General features: G+C 43.6%; 1 protein-coding gene across 7 annotated transcripts in view; it reads left to right on the forward strand.

Moving 5' to 3' along the window:
- The first annotated feature begins 384 nt into the window (after window positions 1-384).
- TRAPPC10 (trafficking protein particle complex subunit 10) overlaps window positions 385-25244 on the forward strand; it is a 70067-nt gene continuing 45207 nt past the window's right edge. For 3 of the 7 annotated variants that reach the window (XM_036443715.2, XM_036443714.2, XM_036443716.2), the window contains exons 1-5: window positions 390-636; window positions 13388-13469; window positions 18863-18998; window positions 22321-22517; window positions 23051-23246. In XM_036443715.2, the coding sequence (XP_036299608.1) occupies window positions 570-636; window positions 13388-13469; window positions 18863-18998; window positions 22321-22517; window positions 23051-23246 (678 nt within the window). In that variant the 5' untranslated portion in view covers window positions 390-569. Of the gene's footprint in view, window positions 637-13387; window positions 13470-18862; window positions 18999-22320; window positions 22518-22916; window positions 23247-25244 lie in introns of those variants that run through there. The other 4 variants (XM_036443712.2, XM_036443713.2, XM_036443717.2 and 1 more) reach the window with 3 other exon arrangements.

Consider the following 25244-nt stretch of genomic DNA (forward strand, 5'->3'; position numbering starts at 1 on the left):
TGTGGTGGGGCTGGGGCCGCCCGGGTCATCGGGTGCGATGGAGGGGCGGGGCGATGGAGGTGTCCTCTAGGTCATGTGCACCCACCCTGGAGGTCATGCACGCCGTGAGGGGTTAACCATGTCCTGGGAGCCCCGCAGCGTCCTCTCCGCTCCGGGAGGCTAGGTCCTGGGTCCACCCAGGGGAGACGCGGGTCTCAGGGGCGGCTCCCAGCCCTGCAGCTGCTACAGCTCCGCTCCGATGTGGGCAGCCGCCTCCGGCCCTCGGCCGCCGCCCGCCTTCCCTCTCCGCTCTCCGCGCCGCCAAGCGGTCGGAGGGCAGCGCTAGCGCAGACGGGGCGCCCTCCCCTTTAAGACGCGCGTCCCGGAAGTGGTCCCGCGGCAGCCAGCGCCGGTACCGGAAGTGGATGCGCCGGCAGCTGCGGGCGGCCGGCAGGGAATCTTCCTCCCGCTGCCGGGCAGGCGTCGCTGTCGCGGCCGGCCGGCGGCGCCGCTCGGGCACGGGCTGGCCGGGTACGGCCTCGGGGCTGCCCATGGGGCGCGGGGGGCCGGGCCGGTGACGCCGGACGCCCATGGACGCCCCTGAGGAGCCGCTGCCGCCGGTGATCTACACCATGGAGAACAAGCCCATCGTCACCTGTGAGTGCCCGTCGGCGGGGAGGGGGCGGCGGCCGCCGCAGGCTGCCCGGCCCAGGCTCGCCGGCCCCTGGCCCCCTCGCACCCCGCCGGGCCGCTCCCTGGACGGAGGTGTGGCCGGGGCGGCGGCGGCGGCGGGCCTCCGTCCCGCGAGCGACCTCTGACCCCGTGGAAGACGCCGTCCCGGGCCGTTTCGTGCAGTTTGACAGCAGCTCCCGGCGCCGGCGCGCTTCCCAGGCTCGGCCGTTCGCCTGCGGCCGCCGCAGGGTCCGTCCTCCCGGCCGGGGGTCGTGTTGTCCTCCGGGTCACACCGCTCCCCGACCCCGGGGAGGGCCCTCGGGGCTCGCAGACGGGAGCGTGGGAGAAGTTTGCTTACCGTATTGGTACTTGAGTCAGTTGTTAAATGGAGGGCGCAGGCAGTCCGTCTTGCACGGGCGCGGCCGTTCCGGGCCGAATCGGGCCGGCGGGCCGGGGCTGCGCCGTGCGCACCTGCTCCTTGGGTTTATGGCCCCGGCCGGTAGGCTCTCGCCTGCCCGGATGCTGTTGCCGGGGAGAAACCCATTTCACAGATGAGATCATAGAGGTTAGCAAGGCCCCACTTGTGAATCCACACTCCGGACAACTAGACCTGCGGACCGCCCCCCCCTTCCCCCCTTTGCCACATTTATGCATACCCAGAGGAATCGTGTTCCTGTTACAGAAATCCCTCCTAATATGTACAGCTATAGCTTCAGAATGAAATACTTAAAAAATAACTAACGAGAAGGGTTGAAATGTTGGCTGGCATTTCGAGACTTGCAGAGAGGTATTCCGAACTGTGTCAGTTTTTCACTTTTGACAGGATTTTGTGTCTTCAGTTAATTTTCCAGATGATCTTCCGTGCTCTGAAAGGAAGCACTTCGACAGCAAAATCTGGGTGGCCAGGCCATAGAAGACCCTGTGTGCATATCTCTCTTTCCTCCTGTTTTTCTTTTTTTCCTTTTTTTTTTTTTTTCTGATTAATGAACACACTCCTTGTACGCTCCCTCTTGTCAGATCCCCGAGAAATTGTATGTTTCAAGTTTGCTACTTCATCTGTAGTTGGTAAACTTGCTTAAGGAAATGAACAGTTTCATCTCAACTTGGAGACTTGGATGGTTCAGCAGAAGCTCTTTACTCCCCCCCCCCCCCCATACTTGTAACTGAAAGTCTTACTCCGGACGGCACCTAAGTGGGAGAGGACGGGTGTGCGGGGTTGACCTGGAGGCCCTGCAGTTCCCAGGGGCTTTCTGATCCTCAGGGCTCAGGAGCCGGTGCCATCTCAGTGCAGTCCTAACGGGGGTTTTCCTGAAGCTCCTCCCCAGGTGGTGTGCACGTTGTGCGTGCTGCATAAACGCTGCTGGTAGGGGCACCCATGTATCTAATCACATCTCGTACCCCTTAGCTTACTTTTAATAGTGTGTTTCTATAGATGTGTGACTATATATTTCTGAGAAGTCCCTAAAGCTCTGTTGGATTCAACGTGACCAGTAGTCTGTGTTTGAGTCCTGTTACATGTGCATAGTTTCTTACGCACATGCAGGACAGCTGCGATTTGTTACGTTGGGGGAGGTTTTCCCCTGATTAATGCTGTGTGCACTGACGGTATCCAACTTAAAAGGCACCTCAGAAAAGAAAGCGGCATCAGTAAACTTTCAGAGAAAGTTAGTTTGAAAAGTGAGAAAGACCCCTTTGGAAGTTAAAGATTTTTTTTTAACTTTTTGAAAGGCTGCCTTCATATTTATTTATTTATTTATTTAAAATATATTTTATTGATTTTAGAGAGGAAGGAAGAGGAAGAGAGAGATAGAAACATCCATGATGCGAGAGAATCATGGATCGGCTGCCTCCTGCACGCCCCACACTGGGGATGGAGCCTGCAACCCGGGCATGTGTCCTTGGGCTGAATCGAACCCGGAACCCTTCAGTCCAATGCTCTATACATTGAGCCACACCAGCTAGGGCTGAAAGGCTGCCTCCACAGTTCAGCCTTGAAATGGCATTTTGGTGTCTCCGGGCTGAGCTTTGGTGGCACTTGTCCTGGTTTAACTTCATACTTTACCTTGTTCCATTCTTTCAGCTGCACATGCTTGGACGGAGGAGCTAGTCCAAGCAGTGCAAAGAGAGGGGGAAAATCGCTTTAAAAAATCCATCCAGAGGCTTCACAGTTTTTGCTGTTATGTACATAGTTGTCTTTGTTTTCAAGAGTCCATTTACATCTTCTTGAATACTTACCTAGCCATTGTGCCCGTAGGAGGCCTGTGTGTGTTCATTTTAAAGTGAAAGTGGAGTCTATGCTTGTTTTCAGTTTTTTCTTCTTCATAGAATTTAGAACATCTTAAGTGAAAATGAATTGCGCGTAGATCTTTCTGAGAAGAATGTAGAATGTAACTGGTTCAGGCAAATTTAGGAACTGTTTATATGTGGCCATGAGAAGAATGGAAAGTCCCCAGAGATTAGGGGGAATTCATTGTTACTTGAAAACCTGCTGAATTAATTTTCTGAAGCTACCTAAAAGTTTTAATGGCCTTCGTCCATAGTTAAAAGTGTTTGCACCTGCCGCCTACCTCTGGAGCAGTGACTGCCTCAGCAGGGGATCTGGCAGGGATGCTAGGTGAATAGTAGTGGAACTAATAACGTGAGGACATTGGGTGATGAATTACCTAATCATAGCAATTTGAATACCTGTAGTGTAATTTATTAATCATGAAAAATACACAGTGAAACTGAAATCCAGCAGATCCATTTGATCCAAATTTGTTTTAGCTTAGTCGTCATCCCCCACCTCCACCTCCCCCCTCTTCACTGGGTCAATTCTTTGGTTTAGAATAGACTTAGTTAGGTTTCTGATCCAACTATATGTTAGGAAAGGTAAATTCCTTTTCCAGCTATCTTGTTCATGGACAGTTGTTGGGATTCCACTCAGATGTAACCTTTCTTTGCTGAGTGTCAGCATCATACCTAGAATGGCACATACTATCCAAATGGGATTATATAGAATCTGAAAAATAACGCTCTGTCCAAAGGCTCTGTTCTCGCCAGCCACATCTTATATTGCTTATTTCCTTTGTCTGAATCTCTGTATTTGGAGTTCCAGATTTTATATTACAAGTTTTGAAAGGGAGAAAAAGGCAAACAAAAATGAACAAATCTGTAACATTTTGTATCTGGTTGGAATCTGTGTTTCCCGCCTGTAAGTTAAAGTATTAAAATTTGCACATCACAGTTTTCCACCAACCCTGAAATTACAGTGCTTGTGACTTAGCTACTATCTCAGTTTCATTACCAGAAAAATACCTTTTAATGTCTTTTAAAAAAAAATCAATACACATAAATGCAAGTCTTGGTCCATATTGGATTCTTTTTTTTTTTTTTTTTAAATATATTTTATTGATTTTTTTACAGAGAGGAAGGGAGAGAGATAGAGAGTTAGAAACATTGATGAGAGAGAGTCATCGATCAGCTGCCTCTTGCACACCCCCAACTGGGGATATGCCTGCAACCAAGGTACATGCCCTTGACCGGAATTGAACCCGGGACCCTTCAGTCCCCAAGCCGACGCTCTATCCATTGAGCCAAACTGGTTTCGGCCATATTGGATTCTTAAGCCAATAACAAATCAGCAATTGAGAAGTGGGAGCAGAAGTTCTTCTTAGGAAACCTCGGCTGTTCCCTGGAGTATATTTGGAGGGGCTGCGGGCACTACCACATGTGCTTACCTTGCTTTATTTGCCAGTTCTACCTGTGACTGGTTAAAATCAGGTCTTACACGTGTGTCTTAGAGAGCGTTCCATAATCTCATCTTCTCTGTGAACTAGGGATAGTGATAGTACCAACCTGATAGGTGGAAATGAGGTTAGAAGAATTAATACTGTGAAACACTCAGAAGAGTGATCGGTGTGCAAAAAGTTAGCTACTGAGGAGAGATTCCTAAACTTTTGCTGTTCATAATGGCTTTAGTGTCTCAGAAATTTTTCCTGGCACTTAGGTAAAAAAGAATACTTTTTAAAAATATATATATTTTATTGATTTTTTACAGAAAGGAAGGAAGAGCTAGAAACATCGATGAGAGAGAGACATCGATCAGCTGCCTCCTGCACACCCCCCATTGGGGATGTGCCCGCAACCAATGTACATGCCCTTGACCAGAATCGAACCTGGGACCTTTCAGTCCGCAGACCGACGCTCTATCCACTGAGCCAAACCGGTTTTGGCAAAAAGAATACTTAATAATTCCATTTATTAAGTAGTTAGGTCCAAATAATTTTATTAAGTATTATATCCTAACAGCTATTTGAACAAAAACACATACTAGTTGGGGGAAAAGTTTCTCTCATTCTTAGATAACCACAGCAGCGTACTAGTGGGATGGTTGCACCTCTTGGGCACTGCAGGACTTCTCTAATCCGGGGGTCAGATTGGACACTCCTACCTTCTTTGTTGTTTTTTTGTGTGGTACTTTTATCACAACACCACCTGTTTTGTGATGACATCATTGAAAGGAGTGAGCTGTGGTCTAATATTGAAACAATACCTTAAGTAGGGTGTAGCTGCATCCCTAGCATTGCTGCTTCCTCATAATTTCAACTGTCTCTTGGGGCCTCTGAGGGTTTTGTGGTATCATGAGGTACCTCATCTGAGCACACAGTTTGGGAACCCATGTTATTAGTACACTAGAGGCCCGGTGCATGAAATTTGTGCACTGGGGGGGTTTGAAGGGGGAGTTCCTCAGCCTGGCCTGTTTCCTCTTGCAGTCTGGGAGCTCTTGGGGGATGTCTGACTGCCTGCTATGGGGAGCAGGCCTAAGCCGGCAGTCGGACATCCTTAGCAGCCACCGCTGCTGCACTCTCCAGCCATGAGCCCGGCTTCTGGCTGAACATCGCTTCTCCTGTGGGAGTGCACTGGCCACCAGGGCCAGCTCCTGTGTTGAGCTTCTGCCTCTGGTGGTCAGTGCATGTCATAGCGACCAGTCATTACACTGTTCAGTCTATTTGCATATTAGCCTTTTATTATATAGGATATGATTATTCTGACTCTAGGGTGGATTAGGATGGATAATTTAGAAGTGAAAAACTTCCATTTCTACTTGAACTTCAATTCACATATCTGATTTACAAGATATGTTTCTGAAGAGTTTGTAGTAAAGTAAAATTTGGTTTATGCAAATGAAACTCAAAGGGTCTGATTTTTTAAAAAGTGTTAATGAATCTGAAGTAAGCAAGTATGGAAGACATAACACATAAGCTAGTCTTTCCTAGAAGGGAACTGCTATGATGATGTGGACTACTCAGTGAGATAGGAAAGGCTGAGTTGGTATTTTTTATTGGAAATACAAGTGACTCACTGAATAATTTTTTTTTTTGTCTAAAAGTGGTTTTTGTTTTTGCCAGTTGACAGTGTCTTTTCATATGAATTGCACAATTTAGTGTGTGTGGTCTCACAAGGGATTACTTGCAGATGTCCTGTTCCCTCTGCTCTCACCTGATAACTTCAGGTCTGGATGACAGACCAGGGGTGTCGGAAAATACTGCATGGCTTTAAATACTCTCTTGGGGTGGGAGAACTTTTCCTCTACCCTTCTAGGTTTTTCTAGCTGGTCTAATGATCAATGGACATGAGACAGATTAACAGGAGAAAATAACCAAATGTAATTACATACTTAAGTATGGGAATCCCATGTACATGAGAGAGTTAGCTACTCCACATACAGGAGAGGTTCAGCGACAGACAGGGGAAATGAGGGACATATGATATTCTGAGCTAAGGATAATGTAAGGCACTGGGACTACAGAGGGGAGGAGGGATATTGCAGGATGATAAGAACAGATGTCCAATAATTAGTAGTTGCCCCGCTTTATAGATAGTTAAAAAAAAACAACTTATTTCTGGCAAAACTCTTATGGGCAAGGCCCCTAATCTATATATATAAAAGCCCAAGTGGTAGCTATGATGAGCACTGACCACCAGGGGGCAGACGCTCAACGCAGGAATAGAAACCACAGACATGGAAACCTGGAACAGACTGATAAATCTCAGAGGGAAGGGGGAAGGGGAAGGTGGGAAGAGATTAACCAAAGATCTTATATGTATACTAGAGGCCTGGTGCACAGATTCATGCACCGGTGGGGTCCCTCAGCCTGGCCTTCGGGGATTGGGCCTAAACCAGCTCTTCGACATCCCCTGAGGTATCCCGGATTGTGAAAGGGTGCAGGCCAGGCTGAGGGACCCCATTGGTGCACAAATCCGTGCACTGGCCCTCTAGTTTAAAATAAGGGAGAGGTGCAAGTTTCTCTTGTCTCAGTTGCCTTCACCTCAAAATAATCCACATCTTCTGAACCCCTTAAACTAGACACCTCTTTCTGAATAGCTTCCAACTATATTAGCCTCAGAGCCTCTTCTGTACTAATCAAATCCTTCTTCAATAACTGCTCTTAATGTGAATTTTCAATGTATTCACAGTATTTTGGTTTTAGAGAATATTTGAATTTTAAATTAAAAATTAATGAGTTTGGAGTCATTCCTAACTCCTCTTTTTCTCTCACAGTTAACATTCAGTCTATCAGCTAATATCATTTTTTATTTAACATTTATTTAGAATTTAGCCAATTTTTTCCATATTTACTGCTGCTCCCCCAAACTTATGCCACCTTCATCTTTCCCAGGATTATTCCAGGAACCCCAGCTAACCTCCTTATTTCTGTTTTAGCCCCTTAAAGCTAATTCTCTATGGGGTTAAAGGTGATTCCTCTAAAGGAGGAGTCACAGCATGTAATTCCTATGCCCAAACCCCTCCAGTGACATTCATAGGCTACAAGACCCTATTTGATATACAGTGCCCCCTCCCCCGCTTCGGGCCCCCCAGCACTAGCTTCCTGGCTGCAGCCTATACCCTCTGCAGCCTTCGGGGCTATGTTCCAGCAGTGCCAGCATGGCTCCCCTGATCCTCAGGGGGCCCCTTCCTTCCTCTGGAGGCTTAGGTGCCACCCCTTCACTCCACCTATCGTTTAGCATTCCTTAACTTCATTCAGTTTTCTTGTCAGCACCCCTTGACATAAATATTTGTTTTTTTCTTTGTTTATTGTTTCTCTACCCCTAACCCAGGTGGCCTACAAACTGAAATATGAGATTCAGAATTGCAGGGACTTTATCTGTTTTGTTCATTGCTGTCTGCACCACCTAGAACAATGCTGGCACATAGTAAATGCTCAGTAAATAAAAATGTGCTGTAAGTCACACAATGCTTCTGTAAGTTAGAAGCTTTTGATGGCATGCAGTTATTTTCTGTAAATACATGTTTTTATCAAGATAAGACAGTTTTATAGAAAATACATGGAGAATTTGAATTCTCATCACCTAGACTTGTTTTTAGGTAAACTGCTATATGTTTAGTTTATTTGATAATGGAAAATTCTGTTTAGTTTTGATTGAGGAAATAATTGTTAATCCAGTAAAAGAAATAAAGTTAACTTGTATGCGAGGGACTCTATTCTTTGAAATGGGCCCCTGAATTGTGTTCACATACACTGTCGTTAGTACAAGTCAGCAGAAACTTTACAACCAAATTGAAACATTCTCCTCAGGTCACTGATTCAGCTTCTGAGGTGGAGATTCAGGTTGAGGGCTATCAACCCTGACATTTGGATGAAGCCTTGAAAGAGATACATCTGTAACTTTAAAATCTGAACTTGAAATCTTAAAAGAGTGTATCAGTAAAACAGGAATATAGTTTTTTATGATGAAGAATGGGATCCAGGAGTGGAATTGCTGGGTCAAAAGGTGAGAGCAGTTTAAATTTTGAAAACTGCTTCCTAATCAGCCTGTGAAAAAGCAGTACTCCACGTTATATTTACTACACTGGGTCAGAGTTATTTAAAAAAATGTTTTGCCAGTCTGATGGATGCGAAAACTACCAGAGTTGTGTGTTTTAAAAAACAGGTTTATTGAACTTTAATCCTAATACCATAAAATTTATCCTTTATAAGTGGGCAGTTCTTTGTTTATTTTTTTTAGAGTTGTGCAGCCATCACCATAATTCAGTTTTAGAACATTTCTATCATCCCAAGAAATTCCGTTGTGCTTTTTAGCCTTTAATCCGTGCTCCCACCCCTCGGCATAGGCATCCACCAACCTGTTTTCTGTCTCCATAAACGTGTGTTTTCTAGATATTTCCTAGAAGTGGAATCAGTCTTGGTGTCTGGCTTCTTTCACACTGAGTTTTGAGGTTCTTCCATGTTGTGCCATTTATTATTTGTTCCCTTTTTATTGCTAAATAGTATTCCACTGTATGGATGAATCACATTTTATTTATTCTTTCACCAGTTGAAGGACATTTTGTTTCCAGTTTTTGGCTTATATGAATATTTATATGTGTGGACCTGTGGGGGGTTTTTTTTTGTTTGTTTTTTTTGACTTGTGTTTTTATTTTTCATGGAAAGGTTCCTTGGAGCAGAATTGCTATTTTGTATGATAAGTTTATATCTAGCTTTCTAAGAAACTGTCGAATTGTTTTTCTTAAGTGACTGTACTGCTTAACCCTCCCACCAGCAATATGTGAGGGTCCCTGATTTTCTAAGGTCCTTGCTGATACTTGTCTGTTGTTTTTTTTTTAATATAGTCATCCTTGTGGGCATGAACTGGTATCTGATTTTGGTTTTAATATTCATTTTCCTAATGATTAGTGATATTGAGCATCTTTGCTTGTTCTTATTAGAGATTTATATATCTTCTTTAGTGAATTATTTATTCAAATTATTTGCCCATTTGAAAATTAGATTGTCGCTCAGTTGTAAGAGTTCATTATATTTTCTGGATATTTGGAGATGATTTCTGGATATTTCTCAATGGTGTCTTTTGAAGCATTAATGTTTTTCATTTTGATGAAGTCTAGTTAATATTTTTGTTCTTATGAATTTTACTTTAAAAATATCAATATATATATCATTGATTTTTTACAGAGAGGAAGGGAGAGAGATAGAGAGTTAGAAACATCGATGAGAGAGAATCATTGATCAGCTGCCTCTTGCACACCTCTTACTGGGGATGTGCCTGCAATCAAGGTACACGCCCTTGACCGGAATTGAACCTGGGACTTTTCAGTACACAGGCCAATGCTCTATCCACTGAGCCAAACCAGTTAGGGCTGGATTGTACTTTTGATAGCGTATCTAAGAATTCTTTGTCCAGCCCAAGGTCATCATACTTGTTTTGGTGTGCCTATATCTGATGATTAGTGAGGTTCTTTTTATGTGTTTATTGGTGATTGGACCTCTTTAGAATTACCTGTGTTTACTTTGACACTTAAAAGATACAGCAAAAAAGATGTCTAGAAGATGAAATAGCACCAGGAAAAAATGTGCATTCCATTTTTATATATTTTCATTTTAAAATAGTCTATTTAAATTAGCATATCTGTCAAGGGCAAAGATGTCATCTGACAACAACTGGGAACTTAAAATGTATCAATTTGACCTCAATACCTGTTGTGAACTGTGTGTGTGTGGGGGGGGGCATTCTTAGATTGAAACTGTACTATGGTCTTTCCCCGCAAGGGAAATAAATGTTCTTATTTGGCTTCTTGGCCATTGTTACATGTTGACTCCTTCCTCAGTATTGTTTTAAGTCCTTGTTATATTTTTCACAAAGTGAGGAGAGAATATAAAGAAACAGATATGTATATCAGAACATTTTTCTTATTTTTGACAGATCTGTTTAGCATTTGAAGTCATTGCATTGATTTCAGAGCTGGAATTTTAGGTAGTTACCTTGGAACTAACAACACTTAGGTAATAATTTTTACAAAATCTGTAACTACCGTTTATAAGCACTTTTAATTCAACTGGATCCATTAGGAAGTTTCTAAGTTTCAAGCTGAACAATGGGAAGGGCTGTCAGAGGCCTTTTTGAAGGTGTGAAGACCAGATATCACTGTGTTTGATCAGATCCCTCCGTGTTTGGTAATGTAACGAGGACCTGCATCATGGTGGCTGAGTCCCCTCTACCATAACTTTACCAAGGAATTGGGGAGTCAGGCACCCCCTGCCCACATGGAAGGGGTGTTCTCCCTAAAATTAGCCTGTGAGAAAGCATTTCCTATGGAGTTAAATAAAGTAAAATTATCACTTCCTTCAGTGTAGCAATCTAAAAACTAAGTCAGCCACACTAGAAATTTTTAGTATAATCTAAAATAAAGTTTGTATTCTGAGAACATATTCTGATGCCCAACCCTGTCATCACTTCTGCTATAATATATCCTGTCCTTTGGGGGCCCTGGGTTGTCTGGTGTAAAATATGAAGGAGTCAGACTAGACTCACCAGTCAGCAAATATCCACTCAACATCGGTTACATGCCAGGCACTGTTGGAGCCCTCCGGGATGTCCAATGACTGCCACCAAGGCGGGAGAGGCTCCCGCCACCACTGCTGCCCTCAGCAGTCATGAGCCCAGCTCAGGGCTTCTGTCTGAGCGGCACCCCCCCTGTGGGGAGCACACTGACCACGAGGGGGCACTCCTGCATTGAGCGTCTGCCCCTGGTGGTCAGTGTGCATCATTGCTACCGATCCTTTGGTTGATTTCCATATTACCCTAGCAAGCGTCTTCAAACTACGGCCGAAAGTCATGGTAGCTTTTCTCCATTCTTGTTCATTGTAGAGCCTGGTCAGTGGTTTAGAAGAATCTGACTTTCAAATGTAAATTAGGGCACTGTATTAGTTTGTCAGGGCTGTCATAACAAAATGCCGCACACTGGGTGGCTTAACAACAGACTGATTTTCTTACAGTTTTGGGGTCTGGAAGTCCATGCTCAATGTGTCCACAGAGTAGTTTTCTTCAACTTCTTTCCTTAGCTTGTAGATGGCCACCTTCGTGCTGTGTCCTTACATGGTCTTTTCATTACCTTTTCCAAGACCGCAGTACAGTTTCAATATACGAATGTGGGAGGGCACACAGTTCACAACAGGTACTGAGGTCAAATGGACACATTTTAAGTTCCCAGTTGTTGTCAGATGACATCTTTGCCCTTGACAGATATGCTAATTTAAATAGAGTATTTTAAAATGAAAATTTGGACATAAATTCAATGTTTACTCCATGATAGAATGTAAGATAAATTGTTATTTTAGAGCCTCCATTTAGGTTTTATTGTAGAACGGATTTCCTGGGGGAAGTAGCTTAGGGAGGGGTGCCGGAAGCATTTTGCTTTTTTACTCTCTGTGCATGTGTTAATTGGGCATTTATGCGAGACTTTATAGAAAACTGAGTGAAAGAGGAGAAAGCTTTCATGTAGCTGCCCTAAGTTCTGTGTAGCAGAGTGATGATTTTTGTATGTTAACCTTGGAACCTTTTAAAGAGGCAACAGAAGTTGGCAATCAAAGATAGGAAATCTATCTGAAGATTTTTATACTTTAATGATTTTTAGGATGTCTACCAAAGAAATGAACATGATGAAAAGTGATAAGTTAAGACATAAAAGTTTTTTTTATTTTAACAAAAATGTACTAATATTACCCTTATGGGGTATTTACTCCAGGCCGTGTTCGGGGTTATTTATTGGTGTTGACTCACTTACTCCTCACCACAGCCCTTTTGGAGAGGCAGTCTTACTCTCCCATTTCACAGAGGGTCCCCTGAGGCACAGGAGGGGTGAAGGGTCTCCCCAGGCTGATCTGTGCCCTCACAGTGCCTCACCGCCTTCTGATACTCACAACTCAGCCGCCCACAGTGACATTACTCTCAGCAGTGACTCGACATTGCTACATGGTTTGGGGAGGTTTCTTTTTGTTTTTGTTTTTATTTTAGATTCATAATAGCAAAACAAGCAAATGTTTTAATGGCCCCCATCAATTCCTTTTCTTTAAGATCAATATTAAAGCAGTTTGGGAAATGGTTTCGCTTAAAAGTCAGAGGATCCTCTGAGTATACGAATTTGAGTACTCTATATTAAAAAGGTTTTTTTCTTTTCTTTTCTAGCTTATGTATAAAGTGAGGTTATACTATCCTTTTATGAGAGCTAAGCGGGCTTTTCCCATTCTGTTAGAGCTACTGTGAAAGAACTGAGTGGAAAGCTGAGTATGTGTGCAGTCAAAGTCAGGCCCACGGGCGTGTGTGTGTGTGTGTGTGTGTGTGTGTGTGTGTGTTTCATGACCAGTGTCTGCCAGTCTAGCAGTGTGCCCTGAACGCCTCTCACACCTCCTCTTCCTTCTCTGTCCAGAGGGCTCCAGGTTTGGCCTTGCCTCCTAGGAGTTACTGTGGGTCTGAGTGAGAGTGCATGGTGGGTGTTTTGTATGGTTTTGCTCCCGATGCTGTTTTGATGCAGACTGAATTAATTTTGATGATGAAATTCATGTGCACATCTTCGGGTTTACTTTGTTGCCTGGAATGTTCTGGCTGTTCTTTTGAAGTTGAAGAAAGCAGTGGCTGTAGGGCAGGCTTGGGAGTGAAACTGGGTGGAGGTGAAGGGCTCCAGCTTTCCTGAGCTCTGTGGCTTTGGGCAAGTTACTCAACTCACTCTCCTTGAGGGAAAAAGCGTACCTACTCTTGGAGGTTAAGTTAGATCATATATGTCAGGCCCCACGTTTTCTAGAGACCAGTTATATAAAGATGTGTAACATCTCATTTTGTGACATCGTTTTACTAAATATGAAATAACCTAAAATTACTAATTTAACACATTTTAGAGTCTGTTTTGCCTATACTTAACTAAAAATGTCTCTAACTGGATTTCTCTTTATTCCTGTTGTAGGTGCTGGAGATCAGAATCTATTTACCTCTATTTACCCAACACTTTCACAGCAGCTGCCGAGAGAACCAATGGAATGGAGAAGGTATGATGTGTTTGTTTTTTGGCTCTGTCGCCCTCTTTCACTCTTTAGACATCTGTGTGAAAGTGAGCTAGAAAAAGTTAAAGCCTGAGTCCTGCAGTGCACTATGGAGAAACTGAGTGGCATCACAGCTGTGGGCCTTTCTCCTTAAGAAATAGATTAATACCGAAACCGGTTTGGCTCAGTGGATAGAGCGTCGGCCTGCAGACTGAAAGGTCCCAGGTTCGATTCCATTCAAGGCATGTACCTTAGTTGCGGGCACATGCAAAGTGTCCCCTTGGGAGTTCGACCAGTAGTTCGATTGCCTGCTATGACGTGGGGGGGTGTGCAGGAGGCAGCTGATCGAAGTTTCTCTCTCATTGATGTTTCTAGCTCTCTATTCCTCTCCCTTCCTCTCTGTAAAAAATCAATAAAATATACTTTATATATATAAAAAAGAAATAGATTTATTTTCTCAACAAGTCATAGGATGGAAGAAATAAGACCGTCCTTTTGAGTTAGAGGCCTGCCTTTACAGGAATGATTTCTGATTCTTCAGCGTTCATCAGAATGTCTTAGAAGCATAGCGCTTTGAAAAGGAGATGAGCACTCACTCAGACTTCACATTAAGGCAGAAGATTGGCCTTTATCTGTGCTCTCATAAACACTTCTGTCCACTCTGAGCTCCTTCCCATGCTCTTCCTTAGGATGAGGAAGTATACAGAAAGATGTTTTTTTAAATTAGGACAGAAACCACATCAGCCACCCCAGCTGCCCTGTTGTAATTGTTTATTTAATGACTTGTTCAAAGGAAATACTTGGTTTGGATTATTTCTGGTAAGGTATTATTTTTAGAAAGTGTTTGGATTTTAATTTGTTAACATAGGTAATCTGATTTTAACAATGTGGATAAAAACTTCCTGTTGTTATTCATGCTCATGTAATTCTGATTATTGCTACATTATTCATTTCTGACTACCAATTTTTACCATAAAGAATTAGTATGGCTTCCTGTGGATGACTCACCCAAGTTTGCTATTGAATCTAGTCTAATTTTTGTGCCCAATTATTGTGTTACAGGAATGTGCTTAATCAGCAACATTTGATATAAATAGTATTCAGAATGTGGCAGAATTCTCTTATGAAAAAACTAGAGGCCCAGTGCACAAAATTTGTGTACAGGTGGGATCCCTAGGCCTGGCCAGCGATGAGGGCCAATCAGATTCCCCGCCTCCCCACCTCCCTGCCTTCTCCTTCTCTTGCCGCTCCACCTCCTCCTCTCACCAACCTAAGCCACCCCCTGGTGGTCAGCGCACATCATAGCAGGCAATTGAACTACTGGTCGAACTCCCAAGGGGACACTTTGCATATTAGTCTTTTATATATATAGATTGCTCAGCTTCTGAGGAGGCCTAGTGCTGTGAGTGAAAGATAACATTTCATTCAGCAAATGGAGGAATTTAATGTCTAAAGAAATGGAATAATTTAAAAAGGATTTCAAATAAGTTTACATTATTTAAACACTCAGAAAGATAAAAGAAAAAAAAAGTGTGTCCATGAAACAATAAAGAGAATTATGAGGGGGAAAACGAAGTAGAGAAACTACATAGATTTAATATAGTATTAATCTCTACCTTCCTAAAACATGGCATTAAAGAGACGTGGACACTTTGGGCATTTTTTAGAAGGAAGAGAGATGGAGAAATTGGGTAGCTGAGCCCTATGTGTCTGCAGAGGAGACTCCCTGAGGAGCCCTATGTGTCTGCAGAGGAAACTCCCTGAGGAGCAGGCAAGTCCCTGACAGGTGTCAGGGCCTTGATAGGCGAAGGCAAGAGAAGGCGGGAAAGGATAGTGGCAGAGGGCATGGACAGGGAGCAGTTGGTAGATGCAGGGCCCCCACAGTCCTGTGTCTGTATGCATGCCTGCGTGTGTGTGTGTGTGTGTGTGTGTGTGTGTGTGCGCGCGCGCGCGCGCGCGCGTGCAGAAGTGACCATAATTGTCTGCCCTTCAGGAACCTGGGGGGGGGGGGGGTGTCTTTCTATGGACATGAAGCTACAGACCCTTGGATGTGAGGCACTGCAAAAAGTTGGGAGAAGTTCCATTCTAAAATCAGCATGTCTAAATCTGAACGGGGTACAGCCGAGAAGCAAGAACACTGCCACATCCATGCCCTCCAGGCAAGAGAGTAGAGAATTCATCCAGGAGAACTGGGTGGCCCAAGGGATAAGGCTACCACACTCCCTGTTTTAGAAAACCTTGGGAGGAGGTGCTTCATCAAACTTAGGACCTGGCTGGTGCAGCAAGCTCCTGGGAGATGCTCCTTTTGGACTGAGTAAAGGGAAAAGGAACAAATATTGTAAAATCCCTGATGCCTGACTGTGTGGGTAGCACTCAGAGGGTTTACAGTTCTGTTGGAGAGCTTTGGAAGATGTACAAATGGTGATGCCGGGAGCTTAAGAAAATGAAAATGCCAAGAAGAAAAGTTACATCCTGAAGCTACTGCAAACACAGGGTATTACTTGGCCCATTAATGAACCATGCTCCTACATTTAGTAATAAGGGGCACACGGCATATGGCAACCACCACTTGTGATAGAGCCATTATGAGGGGGAGGGAGAGCAGGAGGATGGACAGCTAGCTATTATAATAATAAGTGTTTCAGAGGAGAGAACAGAGAATGGAAAACAGGTAATATTTGAAGAACTAACATCAAGATATTCCCAGAAATGATCAGAGCCTGCTGAAAGTCAAGCATAATAAAAGTAAAACAAAGCAAACAGAAAGCTATGCCAAGGAAACAGAGAAAAGGGAAATCAAATTTGCAGTCTCTCTTAACATTTGAAATGCAGCATAAAATAGAACATTTAAGAACAGTCTTCTCAAAGTACTGAAGGAAAATACCTTTGAACCTAGCACTTGTGCGAGAGGGAAAACTGCATCAGAGCAGCTGTAGGAGACTAACATGTAGGTGAGGCAGAGAGGATGGAGGACGAGACAGGGTGCTAAGAGATTTTGTTCCTTTTGGCCTTGGGGACCAGCTGGGGTCCAGGATGGCTAGGGACCCTGATCTGTCACATCTTGTTGTGCACAGCCATATGTGTTACTCCAGAGTGCCATTCAGATATTCTTCTCACTGCTTACCAGAACATGGAAATAGTTGGAAAATAGTGCAATAAATAATAACATTTTTAGACATATGTGATCAGAAACTTTACCACTCTGTCTGAAATAATTAAAGGATGTCTCTCAAGAAGAAAAATGAACTCAAAATTTACAAGATGAAAGAAGCAGATTCCAGCAAACAAGTCATAAAATATTTTCCTAAAGTTAAGGTATCAATTCTTTTGAAAATGAAAAAAATCTAAAGTTCCAGATGTGTGGAAAAAAGAGAGGTGTGCTGTCTTTCTTGTCTCATTCAAGGAAGATGCATATTGACTTTAGTCTTTGAAAAAAAATGTAAGTTTATGCATATCTATATATCTATATCTATATATATCTATATCTATATCTATATATCTTTTATATATATAAAAGGCTAATATGCTAAGTATCCAACCGTCTGACTGGTTGCTATGACGTGTACTGACCACCAGAGGGCAGATGAGGCCACTCCACCACCCAGAGCAACAGCCCATCAAATACTCAGCCAAAGCTGCAGAGACCCTGTGGTGCAAAATGTGGCCCACAGCCCAGCCCAGCCTGGACATGGTGGCTGTGGGCGCCGGATAATGATGTTACATAGCAATGCCCTGCTTCCTCTCTCTAGCTATTAGCCTCCTTGGAGTTTCTTCAGCCCAGGAACACAACTTGCTTTATAGCCAGGTGGAAATATTTTACACTTTAATCAAATGTCTGTGAAGCATTTTCCGTGCCTTATCTCATTTGATTCTCACAGAAGTCCTGGAGTAGGTAGATAGGAGACTTGGTGGAATCCCATTTTCTTTTTATTAGCCAGAAAACAGAGATTTAGAAAGCTTAGAAACTTGACCCGACTGAAAAGTAAAAAATGGTGGATCTTGAAAATGACTTCAGGTTTTCTCCCTGTGCAGAATATAGACAAACACTGCTGCAGTTAAATATTTTATCTTTTGTTCTCCCTGTGTGATCTACAATAATAATCTGCTTCGTGTTGACATTTACTGCTGTGTTGCTAACAATTATCTGAAAGAGAAGTTGGGGTGCTTCACTGGGCTGGAAAAAGTTTAGCTAAATCAGAAAGCAGGTGTAATTAAGCAAGTTTATATATAGAAAGCTCTTACTGGTGCCAATTGCATGCATGTGTTTTGATCTGTCATTGTTGATCATGAATTTGGTTGACACTTCCATTATAGAGAAAGGGTGAATAGCGATATTAAAATATTTCTTCTAATTAATTTCCTTTCAATGTGCACAAATTTGTGCATCGGGTTACTAGTTAAAAATAAAAATGTAAGCAGCAACAGAATAGTAATAGATGGTTAAGATGGAAAAAGAGAACTTGATTTGTCTTATGAAGGACAGGAAAAAAAAATAGCCTGCAAATAGGATGTAAACAAGTTCAAGTGTGAGCATGATCACATTCAACATGTTTGGTGTTAGCTTGAAGCAGGGATGCTCTTCGGATTGGAGACACAGCCTCAAAAGGTGGAAAATACGATTTGGAATAAAGACACATGTGGCATAATTTATTTTTAGAAGTATAATAAAATAGCACCCATACCTTCTGATAACCTTAGGTTAGATATTTGTACATGATGGGGTTTTCTGTGTTCTTTCCTTTTGGGCTGAGTAAAGGGAGGAGGGTGGTTACCATGGTTTTATTTGTGCTCTGCAAACAAATCCTGTTCTCTTTCACCAACGGTTCTCTTTTCTGGACAACACAGGTGACAGCAGTATTAGCTTTCATAGTTTCAAACTTCACTTTGGACATTTGAGAAACTTCTTTTATAGTGACTTACAGATGAAGTAGTCAGGTCCATTTTTCTCAGACATTGCAAATAGCCCTGGTTAGATAGCATATTCTTGTGCTTGCAGGAATTGAGTAAAAAAGGTTTTATGGACAGAGAGCTTTGATGTGTAGCTGTGAACTGTGTTTAAAATAATTTCTAGAATTATTTTGGAAGACTCCTATTGGTTAATAGTCTATATGTACTTCTGAACTCATAGAAATTATTAAATTCTTGTCCTAGCTCAGTTGGTTAGAGCATTGTTCTGCTATGCCAAGATTACATGTTTGATCCCCAGTCAGGGCACATACAAGTCATTAGTGATTGCATGGATAAGTGGAACAGCAATGTTTCCCCCCTCCTTTATCTCTCTCTAAAAAAAATCAATTTAAAAAAAAGAAAATGAAATAATGAAATTCTTGTCGCATTTTTCTCTCTCTGCTGACCATACTTCAGTTGTTTTTCTCAGTGACTTTTCAAATTGTTTATAGGTCCTATGGCCGGGCTCCCAAGATGATTCACCTAGAATCCAACTTTGTGCAGTTCAAAGAGGAGTTGCTGCCCAAAGAAGGAAACAAAGCTCTGCTTACGTTCCCCTTCCTTCATATTTATTGGACAGAATGCTGTGTAAGTATTCACTTGGGGGTGGGGATGTCTTGGAATGTGGTTAACAATCCACGGTGTACAATTTTTCATATGTACTTCCTTGTGCACCCTTTATTTTTGGTGTTCTCTCTTCGCCATTCCTCGGCCAGATGTATGGCTTTGTTGCACCTTTCTGCTCTGCTCCAGTGCGTTGCCCTCATGGTAATCACCCATTGCAGTCTTCCTTCCTGTGTTCCAAGTTCTGTGAAGCATTTCTCTGTGTCCCAGGGGCCACTAGGTATTTTTAATATTTACTTTTAGCTTCGTTTTCATAACCTTCTATGTTCACCATCATAGAGATAGTCCTTGTTCTCCCTTGCTGGTTTGTGTGCTTTCTGAAGGCCTGGGCTCTGTGTCCTTCCTCATGACTAGGGCCTGACAAAGGGCTCCCGGGACTGCCCAGCTGCTGTAGGCGTTCACTTGAACTTGGAACTTGTATATTTATGAATCCAGAGAGAAACTTCTCATTCTTGACAGAATTCTCCTCTGATGAACTAATAGAAAATTTTGGGGGTCATATCCTTCTGTCTGTTTACTCTAATAAAGCGAACATTTAGCAATAAACAAAACACATAAGTCATTGCATATTGTGACATTTTAACCTGAATCTGAGAGTGCAGAAGCAGTTTTTGCAATTTTAATGAGAAATAACTCAAAGCTCATGCCTGGTTTTTCTGGACTTTACCCCATGCACCTTTTACTTTAGTCCAGCAACACATGTGGGATGTCTTCTATTAGCTCATCAGAGACTCAGCACACAAGGTTTTTATTGGGGCTGGTCATGTAGCATCTCTGCCTGGCATGTAAGAAAACTCTGGCCTCCCAGAGAGAGTGTAAGTTCCAGTACAGCCATAGTGTCTACACAAATGGTTTAGGCCCAGGGAAGCACTCGTCATATGTGGTGGGAGGGAACCCTCTCAAAGTCCACATTCCCAGGAATAGCCAAGGCCAGCCTGTGAGAGGCCCAGCCTGGTAACTTCTCTCTCCAGCCCCTCAGTGGTAATGATTGGTGGTCAAGGAGTTGTCTGGTTTCTTCATGCTCTAATTGTTTTCACCTTGCAACTAATAAGCCATCTCTGGGAGCACCGTATGGCACTGGGAGTACCCTTCTCCTCATCCATTATTTGCACCGAGATGCCATCCTCACTGGTGGCTCTTCCTGAGCTAGCTTTTACCAACAGTTGCAAACTGGACTCCTCCAAATGTATCAGCCAGTACTCTACTCCAGGAGAGAGCCTGCATAGGTTTTGTTTAATTTAATGCTTTACAGCCAATTAGCCTTACTTATTTGAGGTTTAAATTGTCCCAGATTTGGCCAGCCAGGTTCACTTCAAATGGCTCCTATGTCCTTTTGAGCATTTTCTAATTTTCCAGGACAATTAGATGTTCTAGGTTCTTGTACTTTTGCTATGTCGACCTGGAATCAGCCATTTCTTCCTTTGCCACTGTGGCGTGCCCCTGCTTTCTGCCCTTTTTGTAGACATTGCTAAGAAAGGGCATTCTGTGGAGCCTGGAGTTCATACTGATGCCTCAGATTTTAGCCTGACCCCGCAGGGCTCTTTCTGGCTTACCCATTTCATGTTTATATTCACCTTGGTTCTCGACACCAGGAACACATCGGCTCTGGCTCAGTCCTACAATATGCATAACATAGTTTCATGGTTGCTATGAATACTACACTGGTTAGAAACACATCTTCTAAGAAGAGTTCAGCACTTTGCAGTTTGCCCTTTCCTAGACTGACGGAACATGTCGTTCTTTCCTCTTGATTTTCCAGGTGAGCATTAGTATCAAATTCCTTCGCTCCAGACGAAAGCTTCTTGGTATTTTTATTGGGATCATATGAAGTTTATAAATAACCACATGCAGATCTAACATCTTGATGATGTTGAGCTGTTCTAACTCAAAACAAGGGATGTCTTTCCATGTGTGTAGGTCTACTTCTGTGCCTTTCAGAGTCTTTTCTACTTTTCTTCTTCATAGATTCTCAATGTTTTTTGTTAACTGTATTTCTAAGTATTTTACTTTTTTGTTGCTATTGTAAATGGGGTTTTCTCTCCCATTATATATTGTAGTTTTTTTGTGTATATGAAGGTTGTTGATTTTTTTCAAGTCTTAAAAGGTAACATACCTTCTGCCAGGTCCTCTTAGGATGATTTCTCCTAGAGCCCGGCCACCATTCTGTGAGGAAGTCAAGTGCCTCTATGGGCAGGCATGTGGAGGTGCAGCCCTAGTCCCAGCAGCTCCAGCCTTCATACCCACAGCTGACACCAGGAGGCGCAGATGAGCTGTCTACTGAGTCTCTAGGTTGTGGGTTCATGAGCAGAATATATGTTCTGGACCATTACATATTGTGTGGTTTGTTACAAAGCAGCAGGTCACTGGAATAGCAGGTCACTGAAAAGAAAACAGGTCACTGAAAAGAAAAAAGGAAAGACTAGAGAGGGTTTGATTGTGATTGCCTTGAATAAGTTATAGATTAATTTGAGAGGGATTAGTAATTATGAATCTTTTAGTCTGGGAACATGGTTTGTTTTTGTCTTCTTTCTGCCTTTTTTATATTCTTTAATACTGTGTTACAACGTTTTTCACAAAAGTCTTGTATTTTTATTGTTGGATATGATTTTTGTAGACATTATAAATGAGGTGTGTTTTCTACCCTTAAATTGCATTTTCTAAAGGGCCTACAGTGATGGCAGGCAGCGGGAGGAGCCTCTTGCCTCCCCATCCAGGATGGGATTACTGCAGTGTTTGGCATTGGACCTTTGGCCATGCAGTCCTGTGTTGTTGTTTTTTTGTTTTGTTTTGTTTTTTACAGAGAGGAAGAGAGAGAGATAGAGAGTTAGAAATATCGATCAGCTGCCTCTTGCACACCTCCTACTGGGGATGTGCTCGCAACCAAGGTACATGCCCTTGACCGGAATCGAACCTGGGACCTTTCAGTCTACAGCCTGATGCTCTATCCACTGAGCCAAACCGGTTTCAGCTGGTCCTGTGTTTTGAAGTCCCAACTTACCTAGCTGTCATTGTGGACAGCTTCCCAAGCTGTCTGACTCAGTCTCTTCCTCTGTGACTTTGGAAGATCTTCCTTCAGGCTCCCAAGTATTTGGGAATAACTCAAAGGCTACTGCTGAGCCTGCCCAGAGACCTGCAGGGGTGGCTCGGTTCTGGGCATCTCCTGGAAGCGTCCCCACCCCGGGACTGGAAAGTGCTATGGCTGCTGTACTCCCTGCTATTAGACACATTTTGCTGTAAATGAAAGGGATGGATTAACTTGCTTTCACAGTGACGTGTTTATTTTTAGGATACTGAAGTGTATAAAGCAACAGTAAAAGATGACCTTACCAAGTGGCAGAATGTTCTGAAAGCTCATAGCTCTGTGGACTGGTTAATAGTGGTAGTTGAAAATGATGCCAAGAAAAAAAACAAAACCAACATCCTTCCTCGAACTTCTATTGTGGACAAAATAAGAAATGATTTTTGTAATAAACAGAGTGACAGGTAAGTATCTTTAATTTTACCTCATTGGGCTGATACTGGGATGATACAGATTACTGGCTTCAGGTAGTGATAAATATTTACTCTGTGTGTCTGTGGTGTGCCTGACACTTGAGCGTGTGGTGGTGGTGCTGAAAACAGAACCAGGTCCCTGGCAGGTGAAACCTGTACACAGTAACCGCAGTGGAGAGGCCCTCTGGCCCAGTGACCCTGGGGGAGGCCATGTGGTAGGCCCTCATTATTGATAATAATGGGCGTCAGCATAGCAAGGGCTTCAAGGAGTCTTGATATCTTGTGTGCAGGATTCCTTAAAAACAGAAGTTATAAAGTGCTGACTTCATCTCCTTCACAAACTGTAACTGGGACCGCCGAAGCCTTGGTGGTTTCTTTGTTGCAGGGACTGACCCACCAGTCAAAGAAGGAAGAAAGGAAGGAGGGCGGGAGGGGAGAAAGGAAGGAACTCATTGGAAGGAAAATGGAGCAGTGATGCTGTGCTTGGAGAGTATTTTCCAGATAGTCCATTCATTTCTCTGCAGGTGTGTTGTGCTCAATGACCCCTTGAAGGACTCTTCTCGAACTCAGGAATCCTGGAATGCCTTCCTGACCAAACTCAGGACATTGCTTCTTATGTCTTTTACCAAAAACCTAGGCAAGTTTGAGGATGACATGAGAACCTTGAGGGAGAAGAGGACTGAGCCAGGCTGGAGCTTTTGTGAATATTTCATGGTTCAGGTATTTGACTAATTGTAGAACTGGACAATTTCCTTTTTTCCCTCCTTATCCTCCCTTCTAAATAAGGCAACTCTCTTGGGGTAAGTCTTATTGACATCGTTTTTTAAACAAAAAGACAATATAGTAGCTAACAGATGTTTCTGTCCAGAAATGGTATCCTGAGTAATTATATCAGCAGCTCCCTGGAGCTTCAGAGTTTGACATTTAGCCTTTTATGAAATGGCCTTGTCCTTGAACCCAGTGGTGTTGGATTATAGAATCTGAGGTATCAATGTGAACCCTCAGTGTGGTGGGTGGGTGGGTGGATGGATGGATGGGTACATTGACGGGTTGATTCAGACATATATGTGAATGTGTTGTGAGGGTTAGTACACATACATACTTGCGCTGCCTTCTGACAGGGCCTATGAAAGATGATACCTCAGTAGCAATAAGCACACCTAGTGCTAGATCTTGGTTTCTAAACTCCATTTTGCACTAAAAGGTGCTGGAGCTCCTTATAGAAGTGGTTGATTCCAGGGTTGGGGCAGGGACCTGGAATATCTGTAGATCCAGCAAGTAAGGAAGTGTACAAGAAAGGTGGAGGTCCGCCAGAAGAACATACCATAAGCTGAACCATTTGTGCCAGATAAACAATGACAGGTTGGTTTGTAACCCATGCAATGAGGTTCATACCCATGAGGCTGCATAGATATGCTCTGAGTGGCCAGATTATTAAGATCTCTGAATGCATCAGTGTATATCCTATGTAATAAAAGGCTAATATGCAAATTGTCCCCTCAACCAGGAGTTTAATCAGCAGGCAGGCCAGCCAATCGCCCATGTCCCCTCCCCCTGGTCAGGCTGTCCGGACCCCACCCATGCACGATTTCATGCACTGGGCATATACGGTATATATATATATATATACCGTATATGTATATGTATATGAATATGTATATGAATATATAGATGGCTGCCCCCATGTGGACACAAGATGGCCGCCACAGGATGTCCAGTAGGGGAAGGCAGTTGGGAGGGACCAGGCCTGCAAGGGAGGGCAGTTGGGGGCAATCAAGCCTGCAGGGGAGGGCAGTTAGGGCTGACCAGCTGACAGAGGAGGGGAGTTGAGGGTGACTGGGCCTATAGGGAAAGGCAGTTGGGGGGGACCCAGGCCTAGAGGGGAGAGCAGTTGGGTGGACCAGGCCTACAGGAGAGGGCAGTTAGTGGTGACCAGGCCTGCAGTGGAGGGCAGTTAGGGGTGACTAGGCCTGCAGGGGAGGGCAGTTAGGGGCAGTCAGGCTGGCAGGGGAGTAGTTAGGCATCAATCAGGCTGGCAGGGGAGTAGTTAGGGGGTGATCAGGCTGGCAGGCAGAAGTGGTTAGGGGCAATCAGGAAGGCAGGCAGATGAGCAGTTGGGAGCCAGCAGTTCTGGATTGTAAGAGGGATGTCCATTTGCTCGTTTAGGCTCGATCCTACCGGCAGTCAGACATCTCTCGAGGGGTCCCAGATTGGAGAGGCTGCAGGCTAGGCTGAGGGATCCCTCTCCCCACCCCCCATGCACAAAGTTCATGCACCGGTCCTCTAGCACGCATGCATGCGCACGCATAAACACACACACACACACATACACACACACACACACACACACACACACACACACACACACATTGGTGGCCAGATTATTATGCATTCAGAGATCATAATAATCTGGCCACTCAGTGTAAATAAATAGCTGGTTAAATGAGTATATGGAGGAAAAGGTCCAGCTCTTCCATCTGGAAGATTCTAGTGAAAACTTATATCTGGAATGATGGCAAGGGAAATGTCCAGGACAAGAGTTGACTGTGGTTCTGTGCTGCTGAAAATCATGGAGAGTCAGAACTCACCTTGGCCCTCTCTGATTGCATTCCAGTCTCCTCTCTGTGCCTGCATAAATGTCATTGACATGGCATTAAACTGGTTTTTACTTGGTATAAGCATTGTTCATAAAGCTGCATGCTTCCCTCTGTTTCAGTC

Source organism: Pipistrellus kuhlii, unplaced genomic scaffold (assembly GCF_014108245.1).
Source record: "Pipistrellus kuhlii isolate mPipKuh1 unplaced genomic scaffold, mPipKuh1.p scaffold_m20_p_2, whole genome shotgun sequence".
Classification (NCBI taxonomy): Eukaryota; Metazoa; Chordata; class Mammalia; order Chiroptera; family Vespertilionidae; genus Pipistrellus; species Pipistrellus kuhlii.